The sequence below is a fragment of the Plecotus auritus genome (genome assembly GCF_963455305.1).
Source record: "Plecotus auritus genome assembly, chromosome: 3".
Lineage (NCBI taxonomy): Eukaryota > Metazoa > Chordata > Mammalia > Chiroptera > Vespertilionidae > Plecotus > Plecotus auritus.
The window spans coordinates 132,432,829-132,453,040 of record NC_137772.1 but is presented as its reverse complement, the minus strand read 5'-3'; the positions used below and the strand labels follow the sequence as shown (position 1 = coordinate 132,453,040).

The window sequence follows — 20,212 nt, the reverse complement described above, 5'->3', positions numbered from 1 at the left end:
ATTTTAAAGCTATAGTAATTAAGACAATACGGTATAGGGATAGACAAATAGTGCATTGGGAAAGACACTAGTGGCATTACATATCAGTGGGGAATGGAGAACTAGCCATCAATGGAGCTAAGACAACTGCTTTGTACTTGAGGGGAAAAGAAATCAGGGCCCTGCCTCACATCATACCCAAATATAAATTCCAGATATATTAAGGACTTAAATGTAAAAAGAAAAACTTTCAGAAATAAGTATAAGAACTCATCTTTAATCATTCAAATTCATTCAACAATTCATGAGTGCCTAGTATGTTGTGACAAGCACTGTCCTATTACCAGGATATAAAGACACCCATGAGATATTATATATTTGTTAAATAATACATAATACATAAACCTAACAAAGAAAAGAGACTGAAAATTTGACTATGTTAAAATAAAAAGTTTCTGTTTGCCAAAGGACCCTATGAACAAAGTGAAAAGGAAAGCTATAAACTGTGTTTGTGGTACACTTAATAGACAACAGATTAGTATTCAAAACATAAATAAAATCCTAAAAATTAGTAGGAAAAAGCAAACAACTCAATAGAAAAATTGAACAAAAACATAAACAGGCATTCACAGAAGAGAAAAGAATGGTTAATAAGCCCGTGAAAAGATGTTCACTAATAATCAGAGAAATGCAAATTAAAAACACAATATAGCATTTCATACCCACTGTATTGAAGAACACCCAAAACTTTCCATTTTCAACCAACACTCCACTGGTGGAAATGTCAACTGATATATCCATTTTGGAAAACAATATGGAATTATCTAGTAATGCTGAAATGCATACATCCTAAATCTCAGCAACACCATTCTTTGCTATATACCCCAGAGCAGTTCTCTTCAGAGTGCAGTCCATGGAAATGCTTAACACTTAGGAACTTTTTGTAGCAATTTGATGTCACCAGAACAGCCAAGTACATGATCAATGAACTCATTTGGATGTGGGTGAGTCACTGCTTTGCGCTGTGTACCAGTCATGCTCAGCAGAGCCACACCTGAGAGTTGTAAGTAAAAAGCTGGTCCTTCACAGATGCTTTTAGAAGCACTGTTCTAGAAAACCCTTGCATGTGTACACCAGGAGACTAGTCCAAGAATATTCAGAAACAGCCGAAACCGGTTTGGCTCAGTGGATAGAGCGTCGGCCTGTGGACTGAAAGGTCCCAGGTTCGATTCCGGTCAGGGGCATGTACCTTGGTTGCGGGCACATCCCCAGTAGGGGGTGTGCAGGAGGCAGCTGATCGATGTTTCTCTCTCATCGATGTTTCTAACTCTCTATCCCTCTCCCTTCTTCTCTGTAAAAAATCAATAAAATATATTAAAAAAAAAAAAAAAGAATATTCAGAAACAAGTTCAAAAAGAAGGAATAGCCCGGCCGGTGTGGCTCAGCAGTTGAGCATCAACCCAGGAACCAAGAGGCCACGGGTTCATTTCCAGTCAGGGCCCTTGCCTGGGTTGCAGACTCAATCCCCAATAGGGGGCGTGCAGGAGGCAGGTGATTGATGATGTTCCTCTCTCCTCACTGTTTCTAGCTCTCTATCCCTCTGCCTTCCGCTCTAAAAATCAATTTTAAAAAAACATATTTAAAAAGAAGGAATAACCCAAATGCTCATGACCAGAAGAATACACTGCAGCACACTCGTATGGAGTACCACAGAGCAGTGATAACAAGTGCACCGTGGCCACAAAGATGCACACGGATGAATCAATAAATGTAACAGTGAATTGTTTTAAAATTCTGAATGATTCCATCAACCAAAGGTTTAAAACAAACCAAGGCAAATGGTGTGGTGTTGAAGGATGCCTACATATGTGGAAACTATAAAGAATGTACTTAACAAAATTTAAGGTTCTCCCTAGAGAAGATGTTGGAGCTAGGGAGGAATACACAGGGGCTTCATGAGTGTGGCTAACATTTTGTCTTAAACTTCATAATGGGTACATGTTCATTACATACTTTTTTAAACTATATGAATTTACATGATATATTCTACAATTTGAAAAAATTTTAAGTGACTGTTTTTCTGGTTTGTCAAGTGACCTGGACCTGGAGCCCTCCTGTCTTTTCGTCAACTACTCAGCTTCTCCCCTGCCCCCCCCCCCCCCCCGGGTCTAACACTGAGTGTGCCAGAGGCATGACCTGCCCTTGGAGTACCCAGGGCAGAGGGCTATGGGGACCCTGCAATATGCCCATCGGCCTAACTAGCCTGTTTCTGGCCTGGTTCATTGCACCAATAAAGGGAGGCAGGAGAAGGGTGTGAACTGCCCCCGACAGGGGCAGCCACAGGTAAGTAAGTATACAGCATGGCAGGTACAGCTGCTGGCCCTGGGCTCTGAGACCATTCCCCTTCTCTACTGACCTTTACCTCCATCTTCCAAAAGATCCGCCTAGACCTCCACTTCTCCCTTTCTCCCATGTATCCGTAGACCAGAAGAATTCAGAACAATTACCAGCCTAAAGGGGCATCTGAGGTTGCTTCCAGGTCTCCACAGCACTGCCCAGCACAGTCACTGCAGCCCCAGGGCATCTAACTCACCATTGGAAGGGCTACCTGCTCATATGCTCTCACTGCAGGAAGTGCAGTGACAATAACTGCTAGTCACTGACTCTAACCTGCCAGACCTCCTACTAAGCAGTGTCCCTACATAATGCATGTATTACCTCATCTGGGCCTCTTCATAGCCCTGAAAGATGACTGATTCTGCCATACGAGAGGAAACCGAGGCACCAAGAGGTTAAGGAAACCTTCAAAACTAGGCCTCTTTCCTGGAGACTGACTCAGGCCAGTGGGAGGAGAGGGAAGGGAGCATGGCCTCAGCTCATGTAAAAAGCTGCCTGTTGATTTGAATCTACACCCTAGTGAAGAACCCCTGGAGCAGACGGAAAGCTCTCTGAAGGCAGAGCCATGTATCTGTCCTCCTTGGCCAGTCACTCACCCATCCTACCCACCCCCAGCCACTCAAACAGGGCCTTCACGCAAGGTACTGATGCAGTAAGCTACACAACTCAAGGAAGAAGGTCTGGAATTTCAGCCCTCACCTGAAGTCCTAGTTAGAGAAAAGGTAGGGGGTAAAAGCCATATGTCTACTCCCCCAGCTGCAGATCTGCTCACCTTCCCGACCACGTGCCATTGTTAACATCCCTGCCCCAACCCCCACCACTTCTGCTAGCAGATTAGCTTTCAAATGTGAGCAGGGACAAAGCTGGCTCAGAAGACTTACTCTGCCCGATGGGTTTAGCTCAGCTTCAAAGCTTCCTAACTGGAACCAACTAAGCAGACAGATCGCAGCTGGGAGAGGCTGGAAGGAGAAGCGAAGCGGGGTGGGGAGGGGGGGGGGACTTTCTGTAAGCTGGATTACCTACAGCAACAGCCTACAGCCTGAGGGGCACCGCCAGACCTGTCATGGTGGTCACAGCTGGAAAGACAACTCTCCCTTTCCTCAGAGACTGGAGACAAACTGCAGAGCATCCCCAGGCACTGATCACACATCACAGCAGAGCCACCTCCTCCTCAGAGCCCATGCAAGCTCACCACCCCGGGAAGTCCCTCCCCACTGGCACCATCCAGACTGATTCCCCCTTTGTTTCTCTGTGCTCAGCCCATCGCACACATGTAAGGGGCCTGCCGCTCTTATTGGACTGCAGGCTCTCCCCCAGCACAGGCTCTGGGTGGACTTGTGTCTACCTCTCTCCACCCTTCTTCCTTGCCCAGACCCCCATCCTCATCTATCCAGCAAACTCCTATTCATCCTTCAAACTCCAGGTGTCACTTGCTCTACTCTGTTATCTCTGTATCTTGTCTCTATTAAGCAGTATTAATTACTCCATTAAGAAGCTCTGCTGAGCACCTACTGCTCAGAACTGTTTATGTTTCTGACTCCTCCATGGAACTCAGAGTCACTCAAGGGCTTGTGACAGCTGGTACTCAATAAATGCATGAGTATGCACTAGCCACAGAGTATCCGATTAGCCCTTTCAATAGAAGAGACAGAAAAGACACATAATTCACTAATTTTTTTTCCCAAGCTAGGAAACTAACTCCTAAAAGAAACGCAGTTTGTTTTTTCCCTCCCATTTCTGATGGGAGCAAACATTGTAGAGCGGGAGTCGGCCATCATTTCAGGGTGGGGAAAGGAAAGGAGAAGCTGAGTCAGGCCACCCAGATGCTGGGTCCAGCCTGCTGCTGCCCCTCCTTAGAATGCTGGGGAAGGTGAGGTGGCCGTGCTCTCACCCCTCCCCTGCAGCCCTGTGTTCAAAGGCTTGGTGGAGGACGAGCCAGATGACCTCTCAATTCCACGACTTCCTGGCCCAAGAAAGCTGATCTGCTCTGTGTGAGCCCAGTCAGCCCGTCCTCACCAACTGGAGCCTCCTGTGCACTCAGCGGGCATTCAGTAAATAGTTGTGGCATGAGTGAACGGACTCAACTGGGTCCCCAGCAGCCCAGTATGCCCCAGAACTGGCTGCCACAGGCAGGCAGGCACACGGAGGTAGGGCAGCGGGAGGGCGAGCCCCAACCCAAGGTGAGCCCTCCCTCCCCACCCCCCTGTAGACTCCTCCCAGCCCACCATCCTCAGAGGAGGTGGATGGTGTTTTCTGTGCTCCTCACTGCCCAGTGGAATGGAGGACAGACCTGTGTCACTTTCCTCAAGGCAGTGACTGCGCTCACCCTGTTTCTGCTGGGACTTTCTATTCTCTACCCTCTTCCTCACCACCCACTCTTGATTGACACCAATGCTGGCTCTGACATGATTTAAAAATAGATATTAAGACAAAGAAGTTTAATTTTTAATGCTTTGGAAAGGAAGTGAACAGAGGGCCAGCATTCCCTCATAGCCATGTTCCACTGTCTCAGAGCATTAGCCAGACCTTCCCCTGTGCCCATCCCCCAGGCGGAGCCATGCCTGACCCACCAGAACATCTACTTGTAGTAGCCATGGTGGGGGGGGGGGGGGAACAGCCCAATGACTCACATTACACCTGAGCACTTTGGGAAGCCCCTGAATGCCTCTTGCTGCCAAGCTTAGCCTGGATCTCCTGTTTGGAGAGGCCAAGCCGCAACCTGTCATGCCCCCTTAGTCCATTCACCACTTCCATTCCCAGACAGAAGGCACCCCACAGCTTCCTTGGGACATCCCAAGCCGTCTAGCACCAACTGTGTACAGACCCCTGTCCTGGCACCACAGACCTCAGAGACACATACATGCAGCCACGCCAGTACCAAACACATGCCTCAAATGTGATTGGAGAGCTTTAACCAAACTGCCTGCTCCCAGAGGGGCCGAGCCACCAAGGTCTGACCCCACTTAGGGGAGGTTAATCAGGGCCCCCACCCGGTCCCCTGACTGTGGCAGCCCTGTGCCAACCTTTCCCCTGCTCCAGCAGGCACACTGAACACTGCCTTCTTAGCTCATTGGCCTTTATTAAGGAGAACTCCACAAGGAATAGACTCTCCATTGGGGCCAGAATGTCACTGCTCCGCCAACCTTGACCTAAAGTGATGGGACAGCTCTGCTAGCAAGCATGAAAAGTGACCATTATCTAGAGTGGCAATTACTGGTATGCCAGCAACCCCAGCACCACATGCCTCAAATGTGGTTAGAGAGCTTTAACCAAACTGCCTGCTCCCAGAAGGGCCGAGCCACAAAGGTCCATATCAGACAGCAATTTGACTTGGGTTGGGAGAAGCTGGGCTGGGATCCGATTTGCTCTCTTGAGAAGGGGACATAGGCCCCCAGCACTCAGAGCCCATGCTATACTCTCCCTCCCCTTCTCAGAGTAAAGAGCTCTGGATCCCCTTTGCCCCCCTGTTGGGGCTTAGATTCACTTAATCTCTACCTGGAGGGTTCCACCAAATGGCCCTGGGAGGACTCGGAGATGGGCTGACTGAGGGGAATACTGCTGGGAGAAATAACTTGGGGTGGGTTTGATTACTGGTGGGCGGCTGGGCCCTTCAGGATGGGGAAACTTCTGTCCCAATTCAGGCTCCTATTTCCTTTCCTCCGAGAAGCCAGCATTCTCTGGGCTGTGAGAATCAGAGTGAGGTATGCAGGAAACAAGAGGAGGTGGGCTCCGTCAGGCATAAACACTGACTGCCCCCTCCTCAACCCCTGCCATCAACATCAGGCCCTCCAAAATGCTGCTCTGAGGCTAACATGGTTAGGACCATCTGGCTGAAGTCAACAGTGGCAGGAGCAACCTGGACCCCACCCCCCCACCCACCCACCCTGAAGCAGGCAGGCACCCAGCAGCCTGTAAGGCACCTGCCCTTTTCTCGGTAAGGAAGAGGAATGCTGGCAGAATAGCTCTGCCTCCCACCCTGTCCTCGGTCATGTCACCCAAGCTCTCACCAGTACCAACACCCTAGAAGCTCCACCCAGTGGCAAGGGACCAGGGACTCTCATGCCTGAGAGAGGCTGCAGTGTAAGGCACTGCAGCGTAAGAACCCTCCCAGCAGGCTCTGAGGAGGCAGGGGGCAGGTGGCAGCAGTGGGTTTGAAGAACTACCAGACAGGCTCCGGGATCTAAGGAAGATCTCTATTGATTGCAGGCCTCACGTTCAACTCTAATGCCTCAGAAAAGCCTCCTTTTGGGATCTGGGCCATGAAAAGTGATGGCTAGAAAAAGTGATGGCTACATAATTCCTGACCATTGCTCTGGGTCCTGGAGGAGTTGACTCTCACCAGCCCTGCATCCCTCCTCACTCTACCCTGTCCCCTTCCCTTTCCTGTGCACTAGAAAGAGCAGAGGTCTCCCAGAGGTCCTGTCCCACCTGCCTGAGGCCCAAGCACTTTCTCTTCTCACTTGGCTCTTTCCTCCGCTCCTTCTCCCACATCAGGCCCAATCACCTGGCCACAGGAAGTCATCAAGCAAGTGGAGCTCAGTGACGCACCAGGCCCAAATCCTGGCTAACACCCTGCAGCACCTGCTCTCCCACTTCCCAACAAACACTCTTACACACAGGCATCCAGTTCTCTTTTGCTAAGTTTTCCATTTTTCCTAAGGTCTATGTCTTATTTCATCATCTCATATGCAGAAAAGGCCTGGACCTTTGAGACTCAATTTTTCCCAGCTCATAGTAGTCACCGGAATTCTGAAATATCAGAAAAGTCAGAGATTAGGAGAGAATCACTCCTTGCCTGGTAAGAGAGTGGTGGTCTTATGAGGAGAGACAGCAAGTCCTTTCACTATGGACCAAGGAAGCCCTCTCCATCGACCAGCTCATTAACCTCTGCCAAGATTTTCAGGGATGATGAGAGAGCCTCTTGTCACCCCACAGCTGAGGTGCTCTGCTTGGAGAGCCTTCATCTTGGACAAGTCCCTACCAAGTGGGACTTGGGAATCCTGCAACACAATTAACATGTAGATTTACTGTTCTGGCCTTCAATTCATTTTCTCACAAACATAGAACAAATGCCTACTAAGTGCAGAGCACAGACCATTGGGCTATACTATGTGAGGAGGTCCCTAAACCAAGTTGACACCATACTAGAGAAAGAAGCTGCAGCAGTTATACACACTCTGGCCAGCAGGTGGCGGGGTGGGGGTGGGAGGAGCAGGGAGCTACTGGCCACTGAGTGAGCATCCCAGGAGGGTCTTTCTAGTAATAGTAAGTGTTAGGATATGCAGAGTGGGGCAAGACAGGAAGGCAGGTTGACTGTAGGCAAGAACAAAGAGGGAAGCTGTAGACAATGAAAGGGCAGCATTCCTGTAATTCATAGGCACCAGAGTATTCCGTGTTTGGCTGACACTATTGCCGGCAAGTGAGTCAGAGGACCAGGAGCACTTGCCCAATGGTGACCACAGAATCATTCTTCACATTCCAGTGGTTCTGCCCCCGTTTCCACAAAACCTCACCAAAGGATAGGTAACACAGTGACTGGAGAGCCCCAGACCATGGAGCTATCTGGGAAAATTCAACTCAAACAACCTCAAACCAGGCTCCTCTGAAGAGAAGCAGCAGCCTGTGCATGAGGCAGGGAAGGGGCTCCCTCCCCATAGAGAAGGCAAGGATACAGGATGCCCATACCTAAGGAAGTGAGTGCATGAGGGAGACCATCTTGACAGCGCCTCCCCCCCCCCCCGCCCCCGCATTGGGCTGGAAAGGACACCTAGTCCTTAATGAATGATGCAATTTAGCCAAGGTCACAAAAGAAGTTAACACAGAACCAAGAACCCAGACTTCTTCCCACCCAACCTGAGTTTTCCCCTCTGTGGCAAAAGTCATCCCCATCCGACACAACCAAAAAGTTCTTCAGTAAAAACCAATCACTTCACACAAGCGTTGAACACAAAACACAGCTGCTTCTACCTGGCTTCACTGTGAATGCCTTTCTCCTGCCCCCAGTCCTCCTCCTGGAGGACTGACAGCCTCTAGTCCCTCTAGTCGCGGGAGGACAGGCCCTGGGGCAGAGCCAAACATCTGTGTTGACTTCGGCTGGGTTCTGGTGAAGAAAGGCGGAAGCAGCACTTGGGATGAAGGAACAATTAGATCCGAGGTTAAGAAGTTTTCATATCTACCTAACTAGTATTTCTTATGACAAGTGTGCAAGCTGCACTCACATGTCCTCCAGAATCAGAGGTTGGAGAATATTTCCAAGCTGCCCCACCCACTGATACCTTCTCTAGAAAACAACCTCTCACCCAGAATGGAGCACTCCTGATTGTCCCCCCACCCCACTTTGTCCCTTCTAGTCTCTAGGGTTCTCAGAGCTGGGAGGGCTGGCGGTCTAAGGTGGAGCACATGGCCGTCTGCTCCCCCTGCAATCCCTCAAAAGCAGCTGCCTGCCACCCGATGGCAGCATCCCTCCTACACCCTCCTTTTTCACAGGAGCCCTAACTCAGAGGCATATCTGCAGTCTAGCAAGGGAGTCCCTCAACTTTGGACAGGGGCTATTCCTCCTTTTCCTGGAGTTCACTGACAGGAATGGGAGGATATGAACTCTACCACTCCCCTATCTTGTGCCTGTAAAATGCTGCAGACGGTATTCTTGCATATTCAGGAGGAATAGAAGAAGAAACTCAGAAGACTATTCACACTTGTGCCGGTCTTCAACGCAGTGTCACAGCTGTTAAAAATTCTGACCCCACACCTATTTCTGCAGCTTATCCAGTTAGAGGCACTTCCAGAACGGGTTTCTGGGAAGGAGGTGGAGGCAAACTTTGCCAGTCTCCTAGGAGTACAGTTAGTCTCTCCTGGAAGAAAGGCAAGTTTGGAGCCTCCATTCAGCCAAGGAGAGAGAAAAGAAGAGGAAGATACATGGACGAGGGGAAATAACAATCTTACGAAAAAACCCACTTACCGTTGTTGGGAGAGCAGAGCAATGCAGCACCAAAAAGGAAGAGGGTATCGAAGAGGAGAGAAGGCAAAGGGAGGGATAAGCGCAAGGACTTACCCAGAATATCAAATTGAAGAGGAACATCATGTATTTCAAACAGCAGAGGCAGCCCCTGGCCATGTTGCACTTCTTAAATTCTAGGAGGAAAACAAAGGACAGGTCCAGGTAAAACACCACGTACTTGCTGCCTTTCGGAGCATTGTACTTGTCAGTCTTGACTCCAGTCTCCGCGCGGCTCTGGCCCCCGGAGCCCGCGGTGCCATAGAAGGCGCCCGCAGTGAAGCCGCGGCCGAATGGGCGGCCCGAAGTGGACGGCTTGGCAAAGTCCGAGTCCTTGCTGTCCAAAGATGGACTCCGGTGGATCGAAGAATCCTCGCTACTCGACTTCTCCATGCTCGAGGCGTTCCCGTGGGGCGCAAGGGGCGGGGGGCATCGCTCCCGGAGAGGGACGGAGGGGGCGCCCAAGTCGGGCGCAGGCTGCAGGAGGCCCGGTGGAGCCTTGCACGCCTCCTCTCTGTACCCGGGCACACTCCGGACCGGACCCCGTTGCACAGGGGCCGCTGCCCTACTCCCAGCCGGCTAGCCCAGGAGGGCTCTGCGGCTCGGCTTTTTGCGCGCTCGCAAATGCTCTCCGGGAACTGGCTGGCCTGCGTAACTTAGCAGACGTCTTTGGGAAGGCTGCAATTTGACTTCTCTTTCCAGAGCGTCAGCTCGCCTCACAGTGCACTGACCACTCCACGCAAGGCACCAGGGCTCCGGGATCCAGGTTACCAGGGCACACGCCTCGCCCTACCCAGCCCCAGCACGGAGCCCCGACCACTTTGTGGGCGCTCCACCTCCTTTCGCTCCGCGACTTTGCGGAGCTGCTCGCCAGCCCAGGGCTGGGCGGGCGCGCCGCAAACAGTATGGGGGAGATCCGCCGCAGCTACCACCGCTGGGCTTTCCCAGTGAAATCCCAGCCCCGACTACCGACACCGAAATCGCCCGGAGCCCCCTCGCCTGGCCCTCAGCCCCGCCCCCTGTTTTGCATTCAACCAATGAGCGCGAGGTCTGCTAGGGGGCGGGGGAGGGGAGCCTCCCCCTCCCCAATGACACCGTATCTTTAATAGGATTAACGTTCTGCTGTGTGCCTACACCCGTGCGCCTTGAACCCTCATTAAATGTCAAGGGCTCTGGAGCTGTGGGTGAACCAGAACCTCCACGGAAGGCGCTGGTCTCCTCTACCGCAGAAAAGGGGCGACAGAAGAGGGAAGGACTGGAGGTACCAATGACCCAAAGAAACCGGAGGAAAGGGCCGAGGACTGGAGGGGTAAAGAAGCGCGGCCACTGTCGCCCTGGCTGCCTCCCCTGTGCACACGGGACTGCCAGACCTGGGGCACACGGACTCCCAGCTACACACACACACACACACACACACACACACACACCACGCTTCTGCACACGTGGGTCTGGCTACAACGCTGAGAGAAGGGACCACAGGTGCTGCGTGTGGTGTGGGAAAGGCGCTTGGGGCCTCCGCTGGGCTCGCCGCCCTCCCCGTCCCCTCCGCGTGCACATGCGCGCGGCGCGCGCGCGAGGGCCCTGGAGCCTCCGGCAGCTGCGGGAGTGCCCCTCCCCCGCCCCACGTTGCGGGGTGGGACGCTGCGCCGGTTGGGAACCTCGCCAGCCTGAGGAAAGGTGGCCGAGGTGGGGTCCTGCCGGTGCCAAGGATGATGTAGGAGTGCTCTTGGATGCAGGCTGGATCCTCTCCCATGAAGAGTGCACGTAAGGGACTGGAGAGGGAAACCGCAGGAAGGAAGGAGGCTCTCGCTAAGGGCTTGGGGAACCGTGCAGAGGAGCCTTCATCCTACCGGGAAACACTGCTTTGGGGCAGCGTCCTCTGGGCTTAGGCAGAATTCTGCACTGCTGACCTGGGCTACCGTTGGCACACCAAGAAGACTAAAAACTTTGGGGTATGAAGAGCCCACCTCTCTCTTCTGCCACCAGCACGAGAGTTCTGAGAGCACCTGAGGGCAGGACCAAGTCCTAGGAGGCTTAATATCCCCAGCACCTAACACCAGGCTGCGGGGGGGGGGGGGGGGGGGGGGTGACAGGGGGAGCTACACTGGGATGGCTGGATAGAGAATTCATGCTCCCTCATGGGATATGAGTGTGTAATGGCCTCCCCAGATCCCATCAAACACTTACTCTATACCTGCTTCAATGTGCTGAGCTCAGGGCCAGGCCCCTGAGGAAACTGATGTAGGTGTGCTGCCCCCTGCCACTCACACACACAATCTAGTCAGAAAGACAGGATGTTCATCACCAAGGCCACTGGCTGTGGCCGAAGGGAGGGGGGACATTGACTCAGACCAGAGGGGATTCAAACCCTATCACAGGCTTGCTGTGGTGGCCCTGCACCATCCAGCCTGCACCCTCACTGGCTCCCAGGCAGGTCTACATGCTAGGATGCAACCCCTCAGGCTCTTTACACGGGCCTGCAGTGGCATTACTATTCTGAGCCCTATCCCCACTCAGACAGCAGTGCTCCCAGCAAGGAAACCTAGTGTATGTCACAGCCGTGACACCATGCATGTCTCCTGGTTGGACACTCGGTCCATGGGTGCTGTCTACAGATGAGGGGCAGATGCCTGGCTGGTCCTCAGGGAGCCCAAGGCCACCTGACTGAAATGGTTAATACCTTTTGTTCTCTTCAGCGGGCTCCTGAGGGTTCATGGCCGCTGCTTCATTCTAACAACATTACTTCTTTGAAGCAGGAGAGATCATTTACCAGCGGGACTCGAGTCCTGAGACCTGTTCTTCACTCTTAGCTCAGTTTGTAGCTGTGTGATCAAGGGCAAGTTTGCTTTTCTGAGCTCCTGTTTCCTCCTCTTTAAAATCGTGCCTGGCCTGTGTGGTTCAGTGGTTGAGCATCGACCTGTAAACCAGAAGGTCATGTTTTGACTGGTCAGGGTACATGCCCAGGCTCCATCCCCAGTAGGGGGCATTCAGGAGGCAGCCAATCAATGATCCTCTCTCATCATTGATGTTTCTGTCCCTCTCTCCTACTCCCTTCCTCTCTGAAATCAATAAAAATATATTTTAAAATGGGGATTAATAGAGCCTAACCCCAGAGGTGTCCTGAGAATAAAGTGAGTTGGTACATGTGGGAACATGCTCAGGAGAGTTGAAAGGTACAGACTGCCCTTCAGGATCTCTGAGCATTTGAACAAGGCAGAGCTGCCTCCCCCCGCCCCATCACTTTTTTAATAACAAAAAAGTGAAGCAAGAAAAGACTTCCCAGAGGGAAGGAAGAGCAGTGAATACATGAAACCAACATGCAACATCTCTGTTGACTGGCAACTAGGGAGATGTGGGCTTCAGAGTAAATGCCAAGCTCTTCCTGCCTCTCACTGAGTTTCTCAGGCTTGCAGTGCCAGCGAGATCCATCTTTGGTCTCTCACTCACCCACACATAATCAGAGCTGATGGGCCAACACAGATCCCCTTTTGGACCTGTGCTGATGATTTATGTATCTGACGATGTGTGCAGCTCATGAAGTATTCTGTCCCTCTAAACCTCAAGGCAGCCTCCCCCAGAATTTACGTTGGACACAAAGTGACACTTGCTATCCTAAGGAATGTGTGAGATAGGCTGCAATGGAAGAAGAAGGAAGATTTGCCTCACCCCGATATTTAAATTACAAAACTGAGATCTTCAGCAATATAGAAAACACTGCACTTGCTCAGCAAACTATTTACCTACAGTGCCAAGAGACAAGGCTGCAGAGGTCCCTAGCAGGGGGCCCCCATCCAGAGATGTCTGCATGCAGATTCACTTGGCAGGGGATGGTGAGGAAATGAAACTTGGCCAGGATTCAGGAAGGACAGTAACAATGATGGTGAAAAGGGCAGGATAGAAAAGAACTAAAGGTAGTTTTGCTTGTATAGTTTGCATAGCCCAGTAAGGAAAATAAACAAATAAATAGGGTTTGGCTGCTGTGGAAGGGATCACAGTCAGACGGAGGGATGACTTGCTCAGGACAGTCTACCAGAGACGGCTGGTGGACCTCTTTCTCTGTGTAGAGGCCTGATCCCTTTTTCAGGCCCCCTAGTTCTTTGTTGAGGATGCAATTACATCCTCAACCTCTGCTCTGGACTCTGGGCTTCTCAAAAGAGGCAGGGGCTGTGTCTTAATCATTCCTCACCCCCAGGGCGTGCCCCAGTGACCACCACAGGATAGGGACTCAGAGGGAAAAGGACGACCACCATGCCTAAGCCCTGCATTCCCTCCAAGTTCATTAATCAAAGGATGGGACCCATGCCAGAAATCTATGGAATTATTCCTGGAAAGCAGGATACCTGAGGGCATCAGAACCTGACAACAGAACGCAGGAAATCTAAATGCCCAGCAACAGATGACTGAGTGTAACGGCCATGTAGTCAACTTTTTGTTCAGAGCCACATCCCTAGTGCACAGCCTGAATGGAGAAATGGACAGACAGACAAATAAACATTTATGAATCAGGAGCCATTTTAGAGGAAGAGTCAAGAAAGGTAGGAGGTGGGAAAAAAGAAGACTGAGACAGGAGCAAGACAGAGGACAAGCTGCTCCGGATCCCCTTCGCATCCTGTGGGCCACACCTTTTGGAGGAACCGTCAGGACACTGCAGGTCTGCCTCCAGCTGAACCACTGGTGAACTCGTGCAGACTCCCTGGAGCTGCAGCCATGTCGCAAAAGCCAAGAACTGGCTGTGGTCATCCCTTGTCAGAGGTCACTCCTGGCTACTGATAAAACATGACTGTGAAGAGAACCTCAGCTGTGTGTCCACACCCCACAAATGACAGGTAAGCATGCTGGTCTGCACATGTACCAGTGAGACTGGACAGTTAGCTGAGCTCCGAGGAAACAGAGTCACAGCTATGGGCCAGCCATACTACTCCTTACCAAGCCAGGTGTACTAAAAGTGAGGCTTCTAGATCATGAGGAGCCAGCTGAGAGGTATGGATGGATTGTCACAAAGCCAATACCACTCAGCACACTCCACGTGCCCTGGAAACTGCTGCTTAGATGCCTCCAGTGATCCCTGTCCATAATTTCTGGCAAAATAATGTCATGGAAATACTTCAGGGTTAGGTACAGGTGTGTGTGTGTGTCCAAATCCCATGTGGAATTACCCAAATGCTGGGTAACCTGGAATGAGCACTTACCTGCTCTGTACCTCAGTTTCCCCACCATAAATGGAGATAATGCACACCTTCCCAAGCAGTATGTAAGAAAATAGAGATGAGAGGGCTGGGGGAGGACAAAGAGGGTAAAGGGGATCAAATATATGGTGACGGAAGAAGATTAGACTTTGGGTAGTGAGCACACAGTGCAATATTCATGATGAATTATGAAGTTCTACACCTGAAACTTATGTGATTAACCAGTGTTACCCCAATAAATTTAATTTTTAAAAAATTTTAAATAGCGATGAAAGGTTATGAATGTAATACACATAGCATGTCTGAAAATGTTCAATGAATTGAGGCACTATTATCAATATCAACAATAATTATTATTATACTAAATGTGATCCCAGTACCCATCTAATTAATAATGTAGTTGAGCAGCAAAAGATACAAGTTAACACATAATCAATACAAAATGTCTGTGGCTCATATTCTAAGGGCAAACACGCAGCTCCTTCTCCTCAGCTCCTTTCTCAGTCAGAGTCCCTCAGTCCTGAACCCTCTTCCTCTGCCCAACATTCCTGCATCTGACCATCCCTTATAGTGCCTTGCACATGCTGATGACACCTAAATGGTTACCTGGGCCTGACCTGTCTTCTAAGCCCCAAGCACACATATCCAACTCCTACTTGGCGTCCCCACTTGGCCATCTCAGAGGCAGCTCCAATTGCCCAGGCCCCAGAGGTACTGACCTTGCCCCAGCCCTGACCCCCACACACACATACCATGGCAGTGCCCCACCCCCTTAGCAATAAACAGCATAAGCACCTATCCCATTGCTTACACCAGAAACCCAAGATCCACCCTTAACTCCCAGTTGTCACTTGCCCCACCTCCAACCAAACATAAGCCCTGTCCAATGAGTTGCCTTCCACTTGTCCCTACCCCCACAGGACAATGCAGGTCTGCCTTGGTCCAGCCCTACATCATCTCGCACTTGGCTCCTGCAGCAGCCTCTAACAGAGCTCTCATTCCTGCTCCTGCCCTCAGTCCACTGCCCAGAGCAGCTGACACCATCTTCTCACTCAAGTTGCTCTCCTACTTTAATCCCATCAGTATCTTCCCATTTACTGAGATTATGATCGTGTGCGTGTGTGTGTTTGCTACTCTATTTTTGTATTACAACCCAAATTCCTAAAACAACCTCAAAGGTCCGGCATGATTGGCCCCTGGCTACCTCTCCAGCCCCACTTCCAACTATTCTCTCATTATGCTCCAACCAGTGAACTTTCAGAACTTTCTCTCCTCAGAGGCTTTGTCCATGCTATTCCCTCTTCCTAAAATGCTCTTCCACAACCCACTATCTGACTTAGTTCTACTCATCCATGAGCTCTTGTAAATTCTTCAAAAATTCTCTTCTAGCCCTGTCCGGGTAGCTCAGTTGGTTTGAGCATCGTCCTAATATGCCAAGGTTGTGGGTTCGATCCATCAGTGCACATATAAGAAGCAACCAATGAATGCATAAATAAATGAAACAACAAATCAATGTTTCTTTCTCTCATATAAAAATAAAGGAGGAGGAAGAGGAGGAGGAGGAGAAGAAACAAGGGAGGGAGGAAGGAAGGGAGGGAGGGCAAGAAAGTAAGAAAGAAAGTAAGAAAGAAAGCAAGAAAGCAAGCAAGAAAGTCTAAAAATTATCTCCTGGGTTTCTGACTGTCCCCCTACCAACTAAATGAAACCCCCCCTCCATCAATATATAGTCTGATAGCACCATTTGCCTCTCTCTCATAGCACTCATCCTAATTTGAAAATAAAGTTGACCCCTGGAAAAAATGGGTTTGAGCCGTGTGGGTCCACTTACACATGGATTTTTTTTCCCAGTAAATACTGTAAATGTATTTTCCTTGTGATTCTCCTAATAACATTTTCTTTTCTCTAGCTTACTTCATTGCAAGAATACAAAATATATGTTATATGTATTATATACTGTATTATGTAATACAGTATAACAGACTGTTTATATTATCAGTAATGCTTCCTATTAATAGTAGGATATGATATTAGTAGTTACATTTTGGGGGAGTCAAAAGTTACATGTGGATTTTCGCTTATGTGGGGGATCTATATCCCTAACCCTGCGTTGTTCAAGAGTCAATGGTACACATTTACTTGAGTGACAATTTGCTGATTCTCCTAATAGACCATAAACCCTAGGGCAGCAGGACTGGGTCTGGTTCACTGACTACTGTGCAGCCAGTACAATGTCTGATCAGAAGCAGGGGCACAATGATGCCTGAACAAGTAAACAGGAGCTCAAAGGAGGGCATGCGTGTGTGCAGGGGCAAGCCACATGGTTAGGAAGGGCTTCATGAGCCTTCCAGTTGTATCATCACCTCGGGCCTAAGGAACAAAGCCTCAGGACACCAGTTACCTGGGTGATCTCTAGCTCCTCACCCACAAAACAAGGAGGTTGAACTAGCTGTTCTCTAAGGCTCCTGCTAGCCCTAAAATTCCCACCCTATGAAATGAGATCCAACTTAGCTCTTGGAAAATGGGTAGGACTGGACAGGCAGAGGGCAGGAGGAAGTGCATCCTGGTAGGTGATAGCTAGGTAAAGCCAGAGTACCCAGGATGTCTGGGGAAGTGTGTCCACCCACCCAGCCAAAATGAAGCTTCACAGAGAGTGAACTTGAAGGGAAGGTGAGGTTGGAGCAGAGGTGACCCTGGATGCAGTTAAAAACCAGCACAGCCTTGGCCAGTAAGCTAAGTGGTTAGAGCATCAGCTGTGCACTGAAGGGTCGCAGATTCGATTTCCAGTCAAGGGTATGTACCTGGGTTGCAGGTAGGGGCACATGTGGGAGGCAATCAAAAGATGTTTCTCCTCGCTCTCTCGCGCTCTCTCTCTCTTTCCCTACCTCTCTCTCTCTCCCTGCCTCCCTCCTTTCCACTCGCTCTAAAAATCAATGGCAAAATATCCTTGGGTGAGGATTAACAACGACAAAAACAAAAAAACCATCACAGGTGCTTCCCCACCCCCTACTCCTCTCATCAGCCCCATCCCCCACACCTTACTTAGCCTATGCTCCACCAAAATGCACACACATCGAAGTCTTCCTCACCTCCTGGCCTTCCCACTTGCTATTTCCTCCGCCTGGACCACCTTTCTCCACACATTCTGACTGGCTGACTTCCAGTCCCAGCAGCATCAGTATTGCTCTTACTTCTTCTGTGATGTCTGGGGAGAAGCTTGGAGCCTCTCCTTGGAGCACCAGCACACCCTGAGCCCAGCCCATCACAGTGCTGCCTGTTCACCGACCTCCCTGCCCCCTTGCCCCAAGACTGTGAGGTCCTTGAGAGCAAGGGCTGTGTCCATTGTCTTTGTACCACAACCCCTGGCATAGTGCCTATCACACAGGAGCTCTTAAATCCCACAAACATATGAATGAAGCATTGGGGGGCTTTGTGAGAGACTTTATGCAAAGAGCAAGACCTGCCACTCCCAAAGGACAACAGTCTCCTCTGTTGACAGGATGGGAGGGAGCGGCAGCGCTGAGCCCTGGAAGCATAGGATGGTAGCCCACCCTGTGAGTTGCTCACCCTGGGCTCTCAGGACCTTTTTTTCAGGAATGTCCCTGGAAACCAGCCCCATCTTTCATCCCAAGCCCAATAAGCATCCCCGTCAGATCCCTAAGAGGGCCAGGTTGGTGTGCGAGGTGTTGTGCTGGACAGACAGGTGTACCTGCACTCGCAGGCATGCACACACTGAGCCATCCGTGCCTGGCAGACAGGGAGAAAGAGGTATTTGTTATTAGTACTTATCAAGGAGGGCAGATGGCTTTGGGAGGATGAGATAAGGCCAGGCCACTGGACACCAGAAAGTGTGATGAGCCTGAAGTTTATTACCATACACCAGTGGAAATTTACTGACCCAGCAAATCCAATATTCCTTAGCCACTCCATAGAGGATGCTGACTGCTTCTGAGAACAGCAATCTCTGACCTAGCGTCCAGCCTGCCTGTGAGGCCAGCTCAGTAGCTGGGAGCCTTTGCTGGTTCAGGAACTGCTGCCTGCTGCCTCCCCTCTTCCCTCTCTCCCTCCACAAAGCCTGGACTGCTGCAGGAAAGAGCAGCATGTGCGTAACACCTGGAGATGCTCTAAGGAAGACGGAGCAGGGACAGTGCCCTGGATTCCACCTGCTCTGCAGGCACCAGGCGCAGGGAGCCTGTACAGGAAGAGAGTGAGAGGTACATGAGGAAGGAGGGGGAAGACGAATTGGCCATCCCTACTGGATAGACTTGGCTGTCTCAGGACTCACAGTCTCATAGGGCATGAAATCACTCGTGGTCTCTGAAACGCCACTGGCCACTCTGTCAAGTGAGGCTGCAGCACTGGCCATGGTCCCATTCAGCATCTCTTCCCTCCACCCACTTCAGGCTGACCCCTGTCCATGCAGCTAAGTTATTCAAGGTGCCCCCATCTGAGAAGCAACCAGTCCTTCCCAAACCTGGAGGTATCTTTCTCCTCCCAAAGTACTTTAGGTGAAAATGGTCACAAAACACACCCATGAGTCCTGTTTGGGCTACCAAAACTCTTCTTTCTCTCTTAGAGTGCTCTGGCAGAAAGGCATTCCTACCGTAACCCAATCATGCACAATGTGTACTCAACCACGTTTCACGGACCCAAACTTCCTCAACACGTGCCCAGAAGGCAGCCGGCACCACACACGCACCCCTGAAAGCAGAGGCACAGCCCCTCCTGTCGCAGTCTCCCAACCCAACTCCTGCCACAGTCTACTGAACTGGGCCCTGCCTCCAGCCTTTCTCCTACTTCACCCTGCCACATGCTGCCCCATCACTGTCCCGAGAGAGCGCTTTGGATGCACCGCTCTGCCCCCTTCACCAGCTCAAATTTTTCACAGTCTTCCTAGGGATTTACAAAAATTCTCAAACTTGGCATTCAAGACCTTCTACCCTGTGCTTTGTAGGCCTTATTACCCATAGTCCTGTGCCTTATGCTCCCAGCAATCAGAATTCCTCACTGTTCCCTAGACATATCCCCACTTTTCTGCTTCCATACTCTGCTTGAGCACTGCCCTCCACCTATGAGGGCTCCACCACCCATCTCTGTCTTTAGTAGATGGTTCAAGGCTCTCCCCAAATGCCACATCCTCCATAGAGGATCCCCTGATCCTAAGGATCCCTCAAACTAAGAGGCTCTCTTCTTATTACTAAACTCAATTTTGTGGCACTGATTTCATTCTGCCTTGTGTCGTGGTTGTTTGCATAAATGTCTTCCTACAAGACTACCAAAAGCTCCTGAGGGGTCAAACTCACCCGTGTTCCTCTTGCAGCAACCAGCCTAGCTTGATGTGAGGTGAACACTTCAGAAATCTGACGGAAAACTGAATCCCTCACACAGGCACATAGCCCTCAGGCCTCACCCCCGCCTTCATCATATGTACTTACCTCACCCATTTATTGGACACTCCTGACACTGCCCTTGGCCTATCTGGCAGGCACTCAATTTGCAAGATCACCACCATTTGTCCTCCCCTTTAGAGGCCCTCTCTGGGGTCCCCCAGCAGATATGACTATCTCCTGAGCCACCAGGGAGCTCAGATATCCAGCCTGGAGCCCAGAGAATGTGGCTGGGCTCCGCAAGACCCGATGTGTCTGGGTGGCTATGTGTC

General features: G+C 50.7%; 1 protein-coding gene across 3 annotated transcripts in view; it reads right to left on the bottom strand.

The window, feature by feature from the left end:
• Positions 1-20,212, bottom strand: part of TSPAN9 (tetraspanin 9) — a 215,000-nt gene that overhangs the window by 78,285 nt on the left and 116,503 nt on the right. For 2 of the 3 annotated variants that reach the window (XM_080661344.1, XM_080661343.1), the window contains one exon: positions 9,428-9,507. In XM_080661344.1, coding sequence (XP_080517470.1) covers positions 9,428-9,490 — 63 coding nt within the window. In that variant the 5' untranslated portion in view covers positions 9,491-9,507. Of the gene's footprint in view, positions 1-9,427; positions 10,345-20,212 lie in introns of those variants that run through there. The other variant, XM_080661342.1, reaches the window with a different exon arrangement.